This window comes from Platichthys flesus, chromosome 14, assembly GCF_949316205.1.
Source record: "Platichthys flesus chromosome 14, fPlaFle2.1, whole genome shotgun sequence".
Taxonomy (NCBI): Eukaryota; Metazoa; Chordata; class Actinopteri; order Pleuronectiformes; family Pleuronectidae; genus Platichthys; species Platichthys flesus.
The window spans coordinates 23012654-23034454 of NC_084958.1; the positions used below are offsets into that span (position 1 = coordinate 23012654).

At 47.0% G+C, this 21801-nt stretch overlaps 1 protein-coding gene across 1 annotated transcript in view; it reads right to left on the bottom strand.

Annotated features, from left to right (window-relative positions):
* LOC133967975 (receptor-type tyrosine-protein phosphatase N2-like) overlaps nucleotides 1-21801 on the bottom strand; it is a 107189-nt gene that overhangs the window by 19835 nt on the left and 65553 nt on the right. The window contains exons 15-16 of the mRNA XM_062403714.1: nucleotides 7339-7551; nucleotides 2263-2460 (exon numbers count right to left, since the gene is read on the bottom strand). Of these exons, the coding sequence (XP_062259698.1) occupies nucleotides 2263-2460; nucleotides 7339-7551 (411 nt within the window). The remainder of the gene's footprint in view (nucleotides 1-2262; nucleotides 2461-7338; nucleotides 7552-21801) is intronic.

The window sequence follows — 21801 nt, forward strand, 5'->3', positions numbered from 1 at the left end:
GAAAGACAGATTAGTCAAAACAAGTTAAAACCAATCTGAAGAAATAAGAGAAAAAGAAAAGAAAATGTAAAAATAGCGACGAGACGCACGGAGGGAAACGATTGAATGCACAAGATGGAGGTTGGAGAATCCATAAAAGCTTTTGTAAAGAGACGTGTGGGCGGCTTGTGGGCGGGAGGAGACTAAAGAGAAGAGGGGAGGAGACATTAAATAACTGCTTCACACGTTGTCACTGTTCTGTGGAAACAATTTTAACTTCAGCTTCACCTGCTCCTCCGTCCACATACTGAACCATGTGGATGTCTAAAAGATGCAGGGGTGTCCCAGGGGGGGGGGCTATCTATATATATTTATGTGTTGATGGTATTTGACTCTATACCCTCACATGGTCTGAACATATTAAATCTGCATGTGAGGAGCTGTCCAGGGTCCTGAATCATATTAGACAGTTTTTCTACCGCTGACTCTAAACAAACATGGACGACATGACAACTCCCCCAAACTGAAGCGGAAGCCTCCGGGCTGCCCCCTGGTGGCTGGCTGCAGCATAGCTCATAAACCCCGCCTCCTCCATGTTGGTGGGAGGGACAAGCTCCAAAGGAAAAAAAATGAAATGAGAGTAAACATCAAGTAAATGTTTAAATTTCTTACTTTCTATTTATAGAATATCAGTCTGCAGGGGGCAACCTTTGGTTCTGGAGGTATAGAAGCATAAATAGACAGATTTCTGGATATAAGTTATTATTATTCAGAATGTATTATTTTAAGCCACATCACTGTACAAATGAAGCAGTGTTTTCCTTTCAGAGGAGAAAGTCTTTCAGAAGTCTGAAGTTTCCGTGGAGAGGATTTAAGTGGAACTTCAGAATTCAAGAGGACGTTCGTCTCCATCGCCCACACGGAGATCTGTTAATCACCGCGGCCACATCACCACACACTTGGTCTCTGTGCGTTCCTCTTTACATATTCGTCTCTACATTATATCGAATTCATTAACCCCCCCCCCGACCAGACTGTGGCCCACACACAGACTGAATCCTCCACTGAACACGAGCAGCTCTCCATCTCCCTCCTCTCGTCTCTCAAGTGACGCCGCCTACGCCGAGACGGCCGAGACAAAAGCCGGTGAAGAGCACAGACCTCGTCAAAACACATTTCCATCCACACGCGTATCAGAGCCGTGGAGATCTCATTGTGTTGTGGGCGCGTTCACCGAAGAGAAGCACTTACGAGGGATCGAGCGCTCGTGTGAAACAACAGTGACGCTTCTTCTCTGCAGTGGCACCGGCTGCAAAGGGAGACATTTTCTCCTGAGCACAAATCTCAGGGGTAATTAGTATCTTCAAGAAGTCTGCTCCGTCACATCTCGCCGGCAGCTTCACAACGCAAGGAGAAAGAGGGGGAGACAGAGAGAGAGAGAGAGAGAGAGGGAGGATGGAGGTGGGAGAGCTGGGGCGAGGAGGCTGGTGGGTGGTTGAAGCGAGTAGCTATATATTGCAATTACGATGGCGCTCGACGGAACGCGAGCGAGGTTCAGGAGAGATTCTCATCTGCGGCAGAGAGGAGCTGCTTATAGAAACTGTGGGTGTAATGAGATGTGCAGAAAGAAAACAGAAACGACACAGGGAGAAAGATGAGAGAGACAGCCAGATAAGAGGAGGAAGAGCGTGTGTGTCTGTGTGTCTGTGTGTGTCTGTGTGTGTCTGTGTGTGTCTGTAATGAGCAGTATATAGAGACAGGAAATACACAAGCACATGAGACGTGGAGGCAAAATAGTTCCACTGCTTTTTAAAGAGATAAATGTTAAACGGGAAAAAACGAGATGTTTCGGGAAAATGAAGGAATCGTATAAAATCGGTTTGGAGAGAAAGACAAACAACAAGAAAAAGATATCACAGAAATAAAAACAGCCAGGATACAGCACGTCCACCGACACACATCTAGCTGTCAATCACAATGTTCATCATAATCTCCTTTGGACGTACAACCAGTGGAGTCGCCCCCTGCAGACCATTTGAGAGAATGCAGGATCCGGGGCACGTTAGATAAACTGAGGAACTGAACTGTGTCAGTTTCTTCTCCAGTAAAGAAAACTCCCTTTACTCTCTTTCTCCATTATTCCTCAAAGTCAGGGTCGAGATTTGTGGACTCGATTTGAACACTAGTGTCAGTAAAGCCCAAAGAAGATATTTAAAATCTGAAAGACGATTTAAATGTCCCCCTCAGAATCCGTCTGTTCATTTGATGTCAGGTCTCACTCACCAGTATCATGTGACCGGTGGAGATGTCCAGGTTGGAGTGGACGGGCTCCTCGCACCAGGAGGAGACGCTGCTCCTCGCGGAGGGACTGAGCGCCTGACCTCCATCGCTGAACTGGGAGGACACGCTGTTGATCCTGGAGGAGATCGGCTCCGGGCGCTCGGCGGGAGGTTTGACCGCCATGCGCTGCCGACACAGCTCCTACAGAGGAGAGGACACAGTGATGTCATCAAACACACTCAGTTTGGTGAACAGTTAAAAAAACATCGAACACTTGAGAAGATTCAGTTGATGCAGATTTGTCCTAAATTTGCTCTTCAAAATAAATTGCCTTTCTTATAAATACCTATTCACAATTATTCTAATGACTTTTATTTTTCTTTTCTGTATCAGAGTGTAAAGTTAAAGTTAAAATGTCAGATGTTTTCCTAATGAGCCAGTGGGGGTGTGGATCCAGGTCACAGAGATGTATTCATAATGTTCTGTGACCTTCAAGCTCAAAGGTAGAAGAAGCAGAAGAAGAAGAAGAAGAAGAAGAAGAAGAAGAAGAAGAAGAAGAAGAAGCAGAAGAAGAAGAAGAAGCAAAAGAAGAAGTAGAAGAAGAAGAAGAGGAAGTAGAAGAAGCAGAAGAAGAAGAAGAAGAAGAAGACGCGCAAAAATTCTTATTCTTACATTTGAACATTTAAAAAAGTAGTTGAACCCATGAACATCTTGCTGCAAGTGACATCTGATTGTATGTGATATGATTTTTATGTCTTTATCATTTAGGTCAACTTCCTGGGGTCAAACTAAATGATAAAGACATAAAAATGCCCCAACATATAGAAAGTATAATACTTTATAAAAGAATAAAATACTTATTTAACATAAAAAGCAGAAGAGTCACATTTCAGATATCATCAGAAGAGTTTTGAAAGTTAAATGTTCACGTCATTGTTATTATGTTCAAGGACGTCCAATATTTCCGCCTCCAGACAAACGTCGACCATTAAAACCAACAAATGAGAAAATGATATTTTTCCAGGACGTCCGCTCGAGCTGGAGTTTGTCTCCTGGACTCGTTTCTCTGACGCCACGCAGTCAGGTTTCAAATCCAATATCGTTCTAATAACTGCATTAACTTTGACAAAGAATAAAGGTGGGCACATGTTCACTGTGATGGATTACCGGTGTCTAGAAGGTCTTTTCAATTTGATTTTAAAATACAATGAAATTAATGAAAACAAGCGTCTGCCCGGAAGATGGATAGAAATTCAGTTTTTAAAAGAAAAGCAGAATTAACAGTCGTCTCATTTTGAATGTTTTCTTTTTCAATCTTAAACAGAAACAAGTTCTTTCACTCGAAGGCGATCGTAAACAGTTGCTGAAGCAGAACAGACGCGTGAGTGTGTTTGTCGTCGGTGACTCTAACAAAGCGCCCGGGCCTCATCGACCCTCTAAAAAAAAACAGTAACCCCCCCCCCCCCTCATGGGCGCCAGGCCAGGGAATCCGCTTGGCGCCCATGACCGACACGAATCATGCATCACCCCGGGGCGACAGCGGGCACGTCAGGGTCGAGAGGCGTGTGCCACCCTAAGCACCCCCTACACACAAGAGCCTCTAATGGGGGGGCTGTGGGGGGGGCTGGGACGTGCCAGTGGGGCCCTGTTTACATGAACTCCTCACCAAAACAAAGGTAGGGTCCTCACCCCAGAGCTTTGCCTCATCGCCTGAACAAACAAACAAACAGAGGGGGGGCTGAAGGATTGAAGGGAAACTACAGGAGATGGAATATAATATATATAATATAATATATATATATGTATTCTATAAAGACCTGGTGCAGATGTTTATGTTCTGCTCAGAAAGGTTTTGAAAACAAATAAAGATCATAAATCTTGAATAAAAGTAAAACATAGTTGAACTTGTGTCAGTGACATTAGATTTAGTTTAACAGAATAGTATTATAACAATAAATGTTACTGATATGTTACTGATCCCTGATCCCTGATCCAGGATCTGTTCATCAAAGCAGCTTCAGGATCAGATTTGTCGGCAGTTTTTAAAACTGAACCAATTTGTTCCAGATGAAAAGATGAAAACCTGAAGGCAGCAGAGTTCCTCTCTCACAGTGTGAAGCATGTGATTTATTATTTTTTTAATAATAGACCTGAGCTGAGATCTTCATACATTAATGTCAGATTCAGCTCTAGAGTTTCTCCAGAGTAGAATGGAATCAAACTTCCAAGTCCAGGATAGAGTTTCACAAAGCACATTGGTCGTCTGATCTGTCGTCTATCATCTCTCCCTCATATCAGTGGAACACGGCACTGACTGGAAACGATCAGATCGGCAAACAGAGAGTGAACACACAGGCCGGGGAACAGGAGTCAGTGTTGAATCCAGATCGAGATGCTCACAGGAAACGTGTTCAGCACAAAGAGGACGTTATCGAGCCAGAGAGGATTCTGGAAAATGAAACGCGGCGGAGAGAGAACACGGCCCCAGCGTGAGGCAGGACGACCGAGTCAACCTCCAAAAAGATTCTACAAGAAACACAATTTCATCTTCAGTCTTATAAACGAGACGAAAGATGCAAATGTGTTGAGATGTCTGCGTGAGATCCTGAAGCATTTCAAGAAATTTGACGGTGCACATGATGATGTCTTAATATGACTCTGAGATGATATCTGGAAAATCTGAGCTGAAAGTTGAGTGAAATCATCTCTTCACGCCGTCGGAGGGTTTGACTGTCGAGGGATCAGATACGAGTTTAAGGAGCAGATCAGAGTTTGAAACAGATGTAAAGATAAACTGACTGACTGGCTGGCTGGCTGGCTGACTGACTGACTGACTGACTGACTGACTGGCTGACTGGCTGGCTGACTGACTGGCTGGCTGGCTGACTGACTGACTGACTGACTGACTGACTGACTGACTGACTGACTGACTGACTGGCTGACTGGCTGAATGACTATCTGGCTGGCTGGCTGGCTGGCTGACTGACTGACTGACTGACTGACTGGCTGACTGACTGACTGACTGACTGACTGACTGACTGACTGACTGACTGACTGACTGGCTGGCTGGCTGACTGACTGACTGACTGACTGACTGACTGACTGACTGACTGACTGACTGGCTGACTGACTGACTGACTGACTGACTGACTGACTGACTGACTGACTGACTGGCTGACTGACTGGCTGACTGACTGACTGACTGACTGACTGGCTGTCGGGCCGATTCCCCGCCCTGCGCCCCGACACGCTGCACGCACACGCTCCGTCGACGCCTGTCAATCACAGCCTCCTTTGTCAGAGTCGGCCAATCCCATGTCGCTGTTTCACGGGGACCGTTTGAGTGACAGGCCAGGGAGCGGAGGAGTGGGGGGGGCTGAAGGTGGAGGGGGTTCGGAGGGAGCTGATGGCAGAGTCGTGTGTGTGTGTCTGATGTGTGTGTCTGTGTGTGTGTGTGTGTGTGTGTATGTGTGTGCATGTGTGTGTGTGTGTGGGGGGGGGGGGGTTGACAGCTATAGCTCGAAGGAGCTGCAGCAGTAAGGCCGTCAGGCAGCCTGCCGCTTCCTGTCTGCTTTAATTGCATGTAGCCCTAGAGACTGCACACACACTCACACACACACACACACACACACACACAGAATCCAGCCCAGGGAACCCCTCTACACAGCGGCGCTGACAAAGAGACGAGGCTTACACGGCTAAGATGGGAGCTGAACACTGAGGCCTTTCACTGAGGAAGACGGCGACTCGCTGTCGACACTCGATAAAGACGACGGAGGAAAGAGCTGGAAGAGCTTTGGGAGTCGGGGGGGGGGGGGGGGGATAAATCGTCCAAGATGTGGACGTGTTTGTTCGCTATGAATCAGACAAGTAAAGCGTCAACAAGGTCTTTCAACGAGCAGTTTCCAATTAGAGGAATAAAAGCAAATCTTGGAGGCAAGTAACCATGAAGATAAGTTTTTCACATGGAGGAAAAGTAAATGTTCCGTGGAGGAGGAAGAAGAGGAGGAAGAGGAGGAGGAGGAGGAAGGGGCAGAGCTGAAATGTCAGAGTGTCATCGGACACGTTGAATGTCACGACTTTCAGGAACTCTCTTCCGTTGCTGAGTAGTTATTATTATGCACAAAAATGTAATTGACATGATGATCATCAAGTCCCCGGTGATGAGGTGAACCTTTGACGCAGCAGCAGCAGCAGCTCCGTCTATTTCAGAAGCTCAGAATCCCGAGGAGAGCATGAAATGTAAGCACTTAGGGGAAGGGCCGGGCTCATTATAAAATCAATGCTCACAGGACCACTCTCATTTAAAAACATGGTGGGGAAAAGGTCAGGGAGGGAGAGACGGAGAAATCTCAATCTAATTCTTTGCTCAAACAGCCACTTAATATTGGATTCTTTAAATTAAATTTCACACCCGGCTATTCCAGCCACAGGATAATTACAGCGAGCAGGGGGAGGGAATGGAAATGACTGGAGGTGGGAAACCTGTTGGATTGGTGGATATTGCCTCACGTCTCCAACAGCAAATTACAGCAGGAGATTAACGCCGCGCGGCTTCAATCTGGTTTTAACATGTCAACATGAAACACAAGTGAAGCAGAATGAGGAGAGCAACACGTTCATCTCATCATCACCAGGCTTCAGCCGATAACAGTGGTCGAGGCTGCTTCAGATTCAAAGTCTCAACTCAGGACAGCAAAGGTTCAATATCATTCGAAGCACAAACAACCTGAATCTACTGTTTTCTTTTTAAATCTATTTTCAGCAGCTTCATTTTTCTCTTCTCCCTGAAGCATCTTTCCAGAGCCACCGCAAACGGCCCTGGACAAAGTCTTCTTGCAGAATGAAGAAGAGAATCTGACAGTAGCTTCTTGGGACATGAAATCCAATCAATAAAACCCTTTCCAGCTTTTTCTCTGTTTATTCAATTGTCAAATTTAAATCAAAATAAAGGGAAAACATATCTTTGGGTTTACCAGGAATCCTGGTGCAGCTCCATCACAGACACTGATCTTTATCATCATTATTTTTAATTGCAGTTAAAATTCAAAAGCTCACAGGTGCAGTAACTCCTCCTACCTGATAGGTGGCGGTAGCATCGCTGCCGGTATCTGTTCCCAGGTTGGTGAGCTTCTCCTTGAGCTTGTGGTGCGAGCGGTGGCGGAGGCAGTAGACCACGGTGGAGGCCAGCAGCACGGCCACGATGCACAGGATGGACACCACGGTGAGGATGAGGAACTTGGTGGACTCCGCCTGGCTGTACTTGGAGGGGATCTGGTTGATCTGGCTCCCCTGTGGAGTAAAAACCAAAGAGAAGGAGGTTAATGATATGTTTCTGTTTCTGCAGCTCAAACAGCGACGGGCAATCACAGCCAAGAGATTCGATTCATCCATCACGCCTGAGAGTGTCCACAGCAGAGGAGCTGTAACCGAACGTGTGCCGGTGATTTCACCGACCGGTCAGACAAGAGGAACTAATCTGCAGATCACCGGGTGGAGATTGGATCCATCCCGCAGCCTCTCACTGCTGCTCACGGTTGGATTCTCCTGGAGTGAAGCTTCCAGTGACCGGTCCAGAATCTCACTCTGAAATCCTCCAATGACAAAATGATCTGTCTGAACCGCGTTAAAGGCAGAAATCAATCATTTCTGCTTCAAACACCTCCACCTGGAAAATGTCTGGTTCTACATCAGGAGGCGATCACATGGTTTCTCTCTGTCCCCACATAAATATGCATTTGGCTGTTCTCCGTGAAAAGTATCACCACGATCAGTTGTTGCACCATCTGTGCCCAGAGGTGCGTGTAGAATGCATGAACTCCTGTTTAGCAAAGAGTTGTGGATGTGTCGAGACGGTAACACAACGATCACAATATCGGAGTGAATCTCCACCAGCTCTCAAACTGGTGTCTTGCCAGTTCGGACCTCGGCTGAGCTTTAATCCACCGCGTGGAAACCAGATCCTTCGGCAAACATCCGGAGAGGACAGATGTCTTTTCACGCGGCCGGCTGCTGGAGACAACACAATGGAGTCGCGCTGCCTGACCAGCGTCTCCGACCTTCTTCTCCAGTGGGTTAGAAAACCAAGTGGTCTTATTGAACTGGTCACCATGAGCTGCTGCTCTGCCGGCTGCTCGCTGCTCGTTTCCAGACTCCGGTGCCGCTCTAGATAATGGGTCTGATGCGTTTTCACCTGACTACCAAGAGCTAACAATAGGCAACATAATTCCCCATTATTACACACACTGCGTGATGACACGGACAAAAAAGAGCGAGGCCACAGCCCAAAGAGAGGAGCTGCAAACTGCAACACCAATGACGAGACCTACAATCCCCCCCCGACAAAGAGTTATCTCAAAGGAGATCAATGGAGGAGAGAAAGAAGCTTTGCTCCACTTGTTTCTGCTCGGGAACAAGTTTCTCTTTTCTCCCTCGGAGCGGTGGAGATGAATTCCACCCCCCCCCCCCCACCCCCCCCCCCCCCCCCCTGTTTAATGGAAGGAGAAGCCTAAACTCCTGCTGTGGCTCATCGTTCACTTCCCCTGACAGAACCTGTGTGCTGCACACTCTGCATGTTTGGAGGATAAATCCTGAGGTGCAGGCCGGTCTCGGGGGGGGGGGGGGGTCACAGAGATTAGGCGAGGTGCGGCGTGGTGAGTTAATGGAAAGGAGGCTTTGAAAGCAGCGGGGGGGGAAGAGGGGGCGGGCCCTGTCGGATCCCTCCTGCCCGCCCGTCTGCACAGAGGAACCCTGGGAGGTGGAAGAGGGCGTCTCCACCCGGCACACGGATTGTTGTGGAATTCTTGTGAGGTTTCAAGGGAGCGACCCCCCCCCCGCCCCCCTCCACCTCCACCATCTTCGTCCTCTCCCTCACCACCCCACCCCCTACGATTTCATTCACTGAGATGCATTCAGCACCTGATAAAGAGGGCCCCGCAGAAAGACCCACAATGGGGGACAACAGTTGTTCGATGCTTTGTGGGGCGTCCACTTTGCCCGGGCGGCTCTGAGCCGTACTGTAAAAGCCGGGTGCATAGTAATGTGGCGGCCTTGAAAGGAGGCGGTGGACGTCTCTGAAGCTTTCTCTTCCTGCTCAGGAAAAGAAAAAGAAGTGGAACAAAAAAAAAGTGAGAATTGGTCTCCGTGCTCCAGAGCGTATGAAAGATTGATCGACTTGTATCTGCGAGTTCCTACGGAGGCTGTTCATAAATCAGTGATAAACATAATGCAGGGAGTCCGTGGTTGTTGGAGTAGTACGGCTGCAGATATTAATATTACATTAGACGTCCATAAAAGCAGATAGAATTGATTGTGGCTGCGTTGTGTATCTTTTAATGTTTCTTTTCATTAATGCATTCTTAATGTAAAAGAAGCAACAGCATCATAAACAAGGAGTGAGCAGACAGGGCCATTAATAATGCACTGCTGCTGATTCCACACGCTTTCCACTGCAATCATCTTTTTGCCAAAAATGCGTTGTTTTGTTTTTTTTGTGTAAACCACGGATCAAATAACTTCATTTGTCATTTTACTCCGGGAGTCGTCTGGTTGTTTGGTCAAATTAAGTTTCATGGAGAGGGATTGGTTCTCGCTCGCAGAGTAACGGGTCATAACTCAAAACTCTAACTGTTACCAGTCATCTTTCACGGGACAGATGCCGGCGTTACCAAAAGCACCTTCCCCCCCCTCCTCACACACACACACACACACACACACACACACACACACACACACACACACACACACACACACACACACACACACTGATTCCACCTCCCCCCTCACCCTCTTTATCATGGCTGCCTTGCATGTCTCTCTATTGATTCAAACAAATGCAGCCTGACCCCGACTGCTTAATGAAGTTTGGTTGCAGTTGTTAGTAACAGTAAATGGATGGAGGAGAGAGAGAGAGAGAGAGAGAGAGAGAGAGAGAGAGAGAGAGAGAGAGAGAGAGAGAGAGAGAGAGAGAGAGAGAGAGAGAGAGAGAGTGGAGGGGGGGGTTCTGACTTGATGGTTGGCGTTGATGAAGGACGAGCAGCCGCAAAGCTCTCGAGTCGTGTAGCAGGAATTTGCAATGATTGAAAATCAAATGTTTGCTCAGGAGGCGGAACCTTCCCACACGAGAGGGCGGCCATTACTGAGCAACATCGTGCAACACTTTCACTGACGTACACGACGAAGCTGAACTCGTAGAAAGGTTTGAAGTATCGGAAGAAACCTGCATCGGCCACATCCGACATCACGAGGTCATCCACCGGGCTCTGCAGCTCTAACGCCGGGTCACATCACACCTCGACGCTCGGGATGACGTCACTCCTTGATAACCAGGTAGCTAGCCACCGTTAGCACAACCAGGTCGTGGTTAAACACAAACACTGTAGAAACGTGTCCACAGGCAGCGATGGGACCGAACCGTGTGTACGATGGATTTAAAGACAGAAGCGCTAACACTGGTCACATACGGAGCAGCCATCTTGGATTTAGAAGTCGGGGGTGGTGAGGGGGCGTTCCAGTTGCAGCCTCCCACTCGGGGGCGGGTCCCTCCGAGGTTGAAGGGAACGCGGCGTCAGGCTCTTCCTCCACCTGCTATTGGCTGAGGGCCGGATGTGAAGAGCCACAGGGCGGCTGCAGAATCCTAATGAAACGTAACGTGTGTGTGTTTGAAATTCATAATCTGAGACGATCATCAGAGCCACTTCCTGATTCGATAAAAAAGGATTTCAGAGCCCGAGTGAAACAACACCTCACATGTCACATGACGCAGTTGTTTCTGGAGGAGAATCAGACATTTTGATCAAGTGCATTTCACTGAGAGGCGCAAAAAAAACAAAATGAAAGGAGAATATCATCTCCCTAAAGGCAGCGAGCAGACGGGAGCTCCTTTCAAGCCTCTATTGTCCATCTGCTCCCGGAGGAAAAAAAGCGATTGTACTTGTGCAAATTTTTGCTTTTCACAGACGTGATCACACAGACAGTGTTTCTGAGAAGCATCACCGTGTCTGTTGTCTGTCTGTCTGTCTGTCTGTGAGCGCCGCTGGGTTCAGCCCTGTTTAGCAGATATCAGACACGCTCCCTGCAGACGGACAGGCGTCTTTGAACAGGAGGGGGGGGGGGCAAAAACCCTCCAAAAGAGAGGGAAGCAAAATGAGCTGCTGCAGAATATCTGTTTTATTTTTTTAATCTCTCCTTCTGTGATTTTTTATTTATTTGTTTCTACATTAGGAGTCGCTCCTCTTTCCTGCAGATCCATCCTCACTCGACTTCTCATTCACTGAATTATAATATTAATAATCTGCAGGTGACGAGAATCTGTTCAGAAATTAGAGTCGGACGGGAGAGAGAAGAGTTTCTGGATTTGAGATGGAGATTTAGCAGTGGAGGTGTGTGTGTGTGTGTGTGACAGGGTGTATACGTGTATGTGTGTGGAGAGGAGGGTGTGTGTGTGTTTGTGTGTGTGTGTGTGTGTGTGGATTAGCCAGGCTCCCATAGACAAAAGGCAGATGGATTTGCACGGCTCTGGCTTATTGAGAACGGGTGAAAAAAGGTCAGAGGCAGAGCGGCGGCCGGCCATTGTCTCCTGCAGGAAACAAAGATCTGTCCCTCACCTCCGATTCATCCCGGGGCTTTGGAAAAGTTCAACCCCGGCTTTAACAAAACCTTTCAGCAAACAAGCAAACACTGCACACACACACACACACACACACACACACACACACCTGCACATGCAAAGAAGTATGTGCATCTACACAGGCTGCATGGACACACACACACACACTCTGATGTAGAGTGATTTTACACTGATGCACTCACATCTGCAGGTGCACGCTTGTACACAATTAAACACATGCACCTAAGCAAAAGTACACACACACACACACACACACACACACGCCAACGCCAACAGCATGCAATTAAAACATATCTCACAAATACAGACTTCAATTTATGAATTTAACCCAAAGACGATTGATGTCCCTGCCCTGGTTGTATTTTAGCCAAACCAAAAAGTGTGAATCCATTTCTCGGCAACATCCCACACACGCACACAAAACCCCTCCTCCTCCTCCATTACCACTTGCAACATGAGAAATACACAACGCAGTTAAAAGTTTGCACTCCTGCGGTGTCGGCACGTAGCTGGAGAAATGAAAGCAGCGGTAAATCCCATTAAACTGAATGTTATTACAGAGGCGGGGGAGATGCAGCTGCGTGAAGCCAGTCGCCGGTGAGGGCGCACCGTCAATCAGACTCTAAACTCCACCGACACTCCCACTGCTCCCAATGCTCCCACTGCTCCCACTGCTCCTTCAGCTGGAGGAATTATGACTTAGACAAATATCAACTGCTGAACGAAAATGTTTTTGAGCACTCCTCATTATCATGCAGAACAACAATTCAATCCTACCAGGAGTCGGTGGTGAGGTGATGCACCAGACACCTCCTCCCGCGTCTATTCCCCTTCCATCTCCAGGTGTGGCGACTGGAGGAGGAGGCGCAGGAGGAGGAGGTCGAGGAGAGAGTGAGCTGGAGAGAGAGAGAGAGAGAGAGAGGGAGTTTCATCTCTACCTCCTCGTCACCCCTTTTTCTCTCCTTCTTCAGGAAAAGACATAAAAAAGAGAGAGTTCCCTCTCCTCCTCCTCCTCCTCCTCCATCTCCTTCTTCTTTCTGCCATTCGTCTCATCCGTTACAATAAAAAAAAGGAGGGAGAAAATGCAGAGAGCGGTTTTTGAGTCCTGGCTCTTCCTCGACGCAACTGAGCACATGCTCGGAGAGGAGAGGAAGACGAGGAGGAGGAGGAGGAGGAAGAGGACGACTGGCCTCCTCCACTTCCACGGAGAGCAATGAGATGCTATGTTCGTTCTCAGAGAGAGAGAGTGAGAGAGAGAGAGAGAGAGAGACTACAAAGTGCACTGTGGGGCTCCTCCTTATATTCCTCCCATCCCTCCCTCCATCCCCTGCCTGTCTACAGCACATGTCACCTCCCCTCGTTGCCATGGCGACCGCTCCACATGTTGCCGACAGGAGGAGGAAGAGGAGAGGGAGTGGGGGGGGGGGGGAGCAGAGAGGAAGGTGAAGCGGAGATTCACCAAATAAATAAATAAATAAAAATCATCCTCACAAGTCGTTTTCTTTCAAACTAACATCTCAAATGATTTCGGTCGATGAGGCAACAGTCGCTGGTTCTCTGGAAACATCTTCAAGGTTTCTCTCTCTCTCTCTCTCTCTCTCTCTCTCTCTCTCTCTCTCTCTCTCTCTCTAGAATAAGACGTTAGAATCGGTGTCTTCCTGCGATCACGATGATTTGCATAATTAATGAAAATCTCACGCTCGTACGTCAGGATTAAAAAAAATCTAAAAATGTCACGCAGAGTAAAAAATAAATTAAAGGTTATTGAGAAGAGTCGTTATTGGGGAAATAAACATTCGTGGAGACGATGAAATCATATTTGTAAAATGCAAATGTTTCCCTTTAAAAAACTAATTTCTTATTAAAACAAAAATAAATAATTGGCTTTTTACATAAACTCTAAATTATCATAATCTGCATTATATCATGGTCATATTATATTTTATTTAAAATAATGTGACTTTTACTTTACAGCACGTTTATGTATTTCATCAGTAAAACGTTTCTCCCTCAGTCGATTATAAAAAAATTGTAAACTGATTTTTTATTTTAGAAACAGTGATTAGGACTAAAACAACAAAGACACAGGTTTAGTTCAGACTCATTGATTCTAATCTCTGAAGAGGAGTTTCTGTTTATTTGTTTGTTTGTAGGATTACGTAGAAAATACTCAACAGATCTCGTTAAGTTCTGTTGTAGATCCAGATCAGCAGATGGATCAAGGTTTTCTATAGTTTCTATAACTCATGGATCCTTATTTAAGAATTGGATGAGGTATATTCAGGGGAGTAAATACCATGTGTTGCAGATCCAAATGAAATCTGGATCTGATCAATTTAAATTTAACTTAAATACTGCTGAGTATGAGTAAAACAGAATAAATATAATAAAGAGAAAATAACGGTGACAGGTTTGTCGTTAGGGACGTGAACAACTCTGCACACACACACAAACACACACACATGCACCTGCGCACACACACACACAAACACACACACACACACACTGGCCTAATCAACAAATAGGACTAATGAGTTCTTAGCTGCAGCGAGTGGAGTCTGATGGAGAACTAACAGCTGCAGCAAACATGGGAGGAGGGTTAAAGAATTAAGATAGAAAGGTGTGTGTGTGTGTGTGTGTGTGTGTGTGTGTGTGTGTGTGTGTTTGTCTGTGTGTACGTGTGTGTGTTGCAAGGCTCAGTCTTTCATGCATGGATACATTTTTGTGAGAATATGCGAACACAGTTCAACTTTGTACAGATTTGTGTTTGTGTGTGTGTGTGTGTGTGTGTGTGTGTGTGTGTTTGTTTCTTTGGACTGTGTGCAGTTCGGCTTGGAAAAGAAAGTGTGAAGGGGGGGGGCAAATAGAGAAGATGCTGCCTAATGCAGATGACAAGGTCCTTTGTGTGTGTGAGTGTGTTAGTGTGTGTTAGTGTGCGTGTAGTGTGTGTTTGTGTGGGGAGGGGGGGGGGCACTTAGTTTATCTTTCTATTCAGCCCCCCCCCCCCCCCCCCCCCACCACTCACTCCAGCTTCTTCACAGACACCCCCACACCTCCCTTTGTCCCCCTTGGCGACAGCTGGAGGTGGCAGGCAGTGAGGACCCTGCTTCGCTCTGCTCAGTATGTGACCAGTGCTTTTCAGTTTACACCCCCCCCCCCCCCCCCCCTTAATACTTACACCCCCACCTACACCACTCTCAAAGCTCAATGACAGAGGGTTAAGGGAGCTTTGGGCGCCAACATTTAATTTCCTTTCCCTTTCAGCTGCATGAAAATCGCATCCCGTCAGACCTTTATTCTCCGAGGCTTCAGCACCAGATGACACAAACACACAACCCAGAAGACACAAACACACAACCCAGCGCCACCTCAACCTGCGATCACTCGTCCTGCGACTGTCGGCACCGAGGCCCGGACAACAGCTTACACACAGGAGGTTCAACCGCCTTATTCTGTTCCAGTTGATTGGAAAAAGACTAACAACCTTACAAATCAGTTTTTGTTCTGGTAAAACCTTCAGTATAAGGCTGGACATGTATTTGCACACATCATGGCTGCCCTGTGTGTCCTGCCTCTGTGTGGTACTTCTTATAGCAACGCGTCCACAAGATGCAATATGCACATGAACACTAGGGGCAGTGTCAGTGCAGGACGTGGCCTCTCACTTTTCCCCACTTGACCTTAGTGACTTCTTTAGAGAGTCTAATCTGAAAAAGAGAAAAACCTTCGGACACGACTCGGCTCGTTTCCTTTGCGACGGTAATGACGTCATTGTCGCAGAATTACAAAGTAAACAACAACAACGACCTCGGCCGGGGGAAAATCACAATCTTAATTTTTTATATTAATTTGACACTTACACATTACATGTCATTTAGCTGACGCTTTTGTCCAAAGCGACTTACATTTTTAGAACACTCAACATTTATGAGGGGCCATTTAGGGGTTCAGTATCTTGCCAAGGACACTTCGGCATGGAGATGGGGAAGAGTGGGGATTGAACCGGCAACCTTCATGTTGGAGAACGTCCGCTCTACCCCCTTGGCCACACTGCCCACACTTTTATACTAAACATGTTGAATGACCATGTTTTAATTAGAAAAGTTTGAACGACAGGTGAGGTCTGCTCCTGCTGCTCGTCCCTCCACCGAGTGCAATGCATGATGGTCTATATGGCTCGGTTAGTGACCAATGGCTGTTCTCTACTTCTAACGATGCATTGTGGGAAACAATGCGTGAACAATATAGGGTAAAAGAACTCACTTAACATTCGCAAAGAAATACAAATTGCCAAAATCACTACAGTATATAGTGATATGGGACTCAGACAATGTTTGTTGTTTACAGATTGAAAAATAAGTTGTGTACCGTCTTGTTGTGTACTGGCTTTAACATTTCAAACTGAGGAAACTACCCTTTAGAAATGGACTTTTCATAAAGATCATAACTGAATTCCTGTGAATTGATAAATGTAGGACACAGTGTGAAAGCATCTTTTCAAAACCCTTTTAAAAAAAGAAGGTACAGGTCTTTTGACTTCACTCAAGGTCTCCACCCGATCCACATTACAGGACCCGGCTTGCCAACAGATCCAGTAATAGCTGCTCTGAGGTCAGTGGAGGCGATGAGCTGTGTGAGATACCAGAGGCTTGTATCACGCTCTGCAGAGCAGGAGATTTGTCTAAAAGGATTGTGCTCGTGCTGAAGGGTGTGGAGCCGTGTGAGTTCGTATCTGTAATCACAATCTGTCGTGTGGGTTTGTTGTCGTGTCGCTGCCGACATGTTGTTCTCGGCCACTGAAACAGCTGGGAGATGATATCAGGGTCTCCTGGATGGTAAGTTGTAAAGAGATGTGAACAGCTTCAGGTCGCTGTGGTGGCTGATATCTCATGTTCACTGCTCTTTATAATAACGGCTTTAACTTTATTTGAGCTGCAGCGCATCACTGGAAAAAGGTTGAAGCATCTGGGTTCCAATATAAACTGATAAATAAATATGATTTGAAATATACTTTGTGTAAAAGTAGTTTAATGTGCCTGTTGATATCTGTGAAATCATAAAAGTTATGTATTGCCTGTGTGCATGTGCATAACCCAATCAAGCAACTTATTAGATCGTAATAATACCTTTTTATTATCATTTATATCGTATGACGAATGACTGGCCAGTTTAAACAAGCTGGAGATCGTGTCTCTTATTTTATTGGTGAAATCATTTTCTGCGACATCATTATCTTACCACGAATCTTTATGATCTACCGTCCAGCAGGAAGCAGACGATCTGTGAAAAGGTCATTTCCTGTTTCTATCTCACTTGTGACGTCACCGATCACATGACACCAGCTGTTTGGGAGTTAATAAGACTCTGTTATTTGAGGAAGCATCTTGAAGGCACAGATGGGTGAAAGCAACACCCTGCTTCTGGCGTTGGTAATGAACATCGGCACAATGCTCCCCTGAAGTATCTGCTTCCTCTGCTCTGACACTGATCATTAAAAATCCCTGGACGTTATCATCTGCTCCTGGCGGCCTCTGATTGGACGTCACCGGACACCCGGAGTGACGCCACTGTCCCAACTGTCACCAGCTCCGGAGGAACAGAGGGTTTCAGACCAACAGTCTCCACATAATGAGCAAACATCACTCATCTCGCCACCTTGAAAACAGACGTGTCTGCCTCTTTGTCCGCCGGCCTCCGGGCGACGCAGGCATCAACCCGGCTGTCAGCGGTGTCACATGGACGCCACATCAGAGTGTGATATTCAAATGGTCAAATCATAGACGGTCACAGAATGAAAAGCTCTCCGTCTTGTTCTTCATCCTCACGACAGCTCATTCAGGCCCCGGACCACCGAACCCGTGTCCTTTGTGCCGCGCAAACATATTTTGGATTCCTGCGACCTACCGTCCTGCCCCCCCCCCCACTCGTCTTGTCTTCCAGGATGGCACCCAAGACAAAAGAGCCATCATCCGCATGATATGGTCGCCCCTCGGCCCGATGCCCCCCGGGACATAACCCTTCAACGTACAGTAAAGAGAGCAGCACATCTGGGCTGAGGGACAAACTGACTGTGACAGGGGATGTCAGGCAGTTTGCATTACAGAGGACGAGCGGCAGCGGACAGAGCGGCAGAGCTAATTGGACGAGAAGACCAAGACGTTGTTGAATCGGGGCAGAAAACCACCCTGATTGGCTGCAGCCACTTTCCTCCTGTACTGCTGTTCTGACACAACTTAACACAATACTAATAAAATCTAGATTTATGACATACACACAGTGTGTATCGGAGAGAGAGGAGCTGGCAACTCATAAACATGAACAGTCATTATGAAGTATTACTGAAGTTCTTTACTACTCAGTTTCTTGTTTCTCTCATGTCAAGGACTGCTGAAGACCCTTGGATAATAACTTTACTATGAGATATGTATCTAGTCATATTTCTACAGGAACGTTTTTACAAATCAAACTTCAGATGTTTTAGACGTGAACTCTGGAACATGTCCCAGAGTTCACGTCTTTCACATCTGAAGAAGCAGCAGGAGATTGTCCAGGATTCTTGTTTCTGTTACTTAAAGAAACTTTTTCCCGATTGATGTTGGACTGTATAAAAAGATCCGAAATAGCAAATAGACAAGTATTCAGACACACACACACACACACACACACACACACACACACACACACACACACACAGACACACACACACACACATTTCTACAGTTTCTACTTGGTATTTTTCCTTTTTTTCGTTTCTAGCTCAGACGCAAATCTTTTATCTACATCAGCACAAAGAAACACACACTGCCTCTTCTGCTCTCTCTCTCACACACACAAACACACACACACACACACACACACACACACACACAGCTGTCTTGTACCTATAGCTGAGATCACTTCACAAGCAGCAGAAGTGGCTTGACAGTGGAGGCTGATGTAACTGTCTCCTCTCTACAGCCTCAGAGCATGAAACTGTTCTCCTGACAGTCTCAAGTCGAGCTGCAGCGCCGCTCTGACTCTCTGACTCTCTGACTCTGTGAGCTGTGTCTCAGTCACACAAATACAGCAGAGCTCTGGACTTATTTCCACATCTCTTCTCCACCTGGCTGAGGACGCAGGGACATGTTGAGAGAGCTGGCTTTTGTCTGGCTTATGCGTCTCCTCTAACATCTGATGGAGTCTCGTCAGTATCAGAGGCAGTTTGCAGGGACGGAGGGAGAGGAGGACGGAGGGAGAGAAGGACGGAGGGAGAGAAGGACGGAGGGAGAGAAGGACGGAGGGAGAGGAGGACAGAGGGAGAGAAGGACGGATGGATCCCTCCAACCATCACACCCTTATCAGCCGTCTCCTCCGCTCTGAGGGCGATGCCTCTGCCAAATAAATCGAGAGCTGTTGTCTGAGGCGATGCAGACAGAGGGGGAGATGAAGACAGGGACTGTTCTCACGTCATTACTGAAGTTTTTTACATATATAAATATCACAAAAGTACCTCAACAGTGTAGTTGCAACGATTACAAATTCACAATGATCTGATCCATATAATGAACACGAAACTGGAATCAATTCAATATAATTATCGGATGTTTGTCTTATTAGCTCCAAATCTGATTTATAATGCGTTCAATCACAAAGCAGATGTGTCAGAGTGACCCCCCCCCCCCACAACCAATAAACAGACAAACACAGAAGAGTATTACATAAATACTGAGAGCGTCTGTGTGTGTGTGTGTGTGTCTGTGTGTAGTTGCAGTGTGTTGCTGTTGACACTCTGCCCAGATCAGCTTGTTAAAGTAGAGCAGCAGCAGCAACATGCTCTGTGCTTGAAAGCCAAGAAAAGACTGTTGATCAAGGTGAATGCTACGCTTGTCGTCTCGCCTCTCCCTCACATTCAATCACCCCCCCCACGTCCGCCTGCTGCCTGCCAGTGTGTGTGTGTGTGTGTGTGTGAGTGTGTGTGTGTGTGTGTGAGGGGCCGATGGCGTGCACGAGGCAGTGTTGGTGGAACAAGTGCTAGTTCATGTGCACACGGTTAGGAGTCGATTATGAAGTGTTTCCTGCACACGTTTCCTTTTCCACTGTTCTCCAGCACCGGGAGGCTGACGCTGACTCGGGAGCGGCTCGGAAGTTTCTTTCAGGCGACGCCACGAGCTGAGAGGAAGTGAAACCTGGAGGTGAAATGAGCAGCGGCTGTTTGAAGAGACGAGTGAGAGAGAGAGAGAGAGCGGTGAGGGAGGAGAGCTGGATCTGCAGAGCTTCACCTCGAGTGCTGCCACATGGAACTGGGTCTCGTAAACAGCATTTAACTCCGAAGGAAACCGATACACAACGTTTCTCACACGATAAACTTCATTAAAAAGTTGGTTCAGTCGATCTGACGCTGAGGTTTTCTGTAGAAAAGATTTCATAAGAAAAGATTTCATAAGAAAAGATTGTGAAAATCAACCAGAGTCTCTGCAGGTTGCAACCAGTTCACTTGACTTCTTAAAACCATAATGAAAAAATGTAAGTAATCTTTGTGGGAATATCAGAATTAATAAGTCTTCCTTATGATTGACACGAGGTGAAGTGGAATAACCCCGGGAACACTGTAGTATCTAACCCAACTACACACAGAGGCAGAAGGTACACACATATTTACTACACACAAGCTGACTGATCAATTTGAGTCCATGTCAACAACATGAAGAATCAGACCAACGGCTCCATTTAGGTTATTTAGAGATTCGCTGGGTCCCAGTGTGCATGTAGTGTGTAGTGTGTAGTGTGTAGTGTGTCGTGTGTCGTGTGTAGTGTGTAGTGTGTAGTGTGTAGTTGGAAGCATATAGTGTGTAGCGTGTTGCGTGTACTGTGTAGCTTGTAGTGTGTAGCTTGTAGCGTGTAGTGTGAAGTGTGTAGTGTGTAGTGTGAAGCTTGTGGCGAGTAGTGTGTAGTATGTAGTGTGTAGCGTGTAGTGTGTAGTGTGTAGTGTGTAGCGAGGCCCGGCTCAGAGTGGGTTTCAAGCAGCGCTCCTGAACACCAGAGAAACGCCTGGCGGCCATGTTCAGTCGAGAGGCCGTCCCGCTGGAGCTGTGCATATTGGAGGGGGGGGGATGTAGTGGGAGGTGAGTACTGTGTGTGTGTGTGGGGGGGGGGGGGGTCGTGCCCAGGGGGTTGTTGTCATGACGATGACATGGGTCTGGACCAATGGGGTGCGGCTAATGATGAATAATTATGCATGTTTTGGTAATATATATAAATATTACCCCCCACCCACCCACCCACACAGACACACACACACACACACACAAGCCCCCCCGCTCCCTCTCCTGTTGTGTAAATTGTGACCTCGCCCCTGATTTCCTGGTGTTTGTGAAAACATGAAGTGACTTTGATGAATGGCGACTTAATGGAGTTGCAGAGAATCGTGTTTGCTGCAGAAACAACACAACTCCCCCTCGGGCGGGGTCGCTCCCATTTTGTAATACGTGCTCTCCAGGTCACATGTATTTAATGTTCCTCAGCTGGCTGTTTGCAGCTCTGCCAACTGCGTCTAATGGCTCCACGCTCGCTCGTGCACGGTGTGTTAATGCACCGCCGGCCGCCACCGATGAATTCAAACACACATTGTTACAGCTCGCAGTTTTCAAGTGTTCGAGCAAACAGGAGCCACACATTCACATCATGATCTGTCCCAGTCCGTTGCTCTGGAGGTTTCCCCTCACTGCTTTTGGGGGGGGGGGGGGGGGGGGGCGTGTTGATGAGGTTTCCAACACGAGTCAGACGTGAAACTTGAAGAACAAAGTTACCTCAGGATGAAGAAGAGGAGCCATACACGTAGAAGACGAAGAGATACTGGTCGATGCTCACAGACCAGTCAACGTCTCTCACTGGGAACTTGTGTGTGTTTGTGTGTGTGTGTGTGTCTCAGTAAGGAA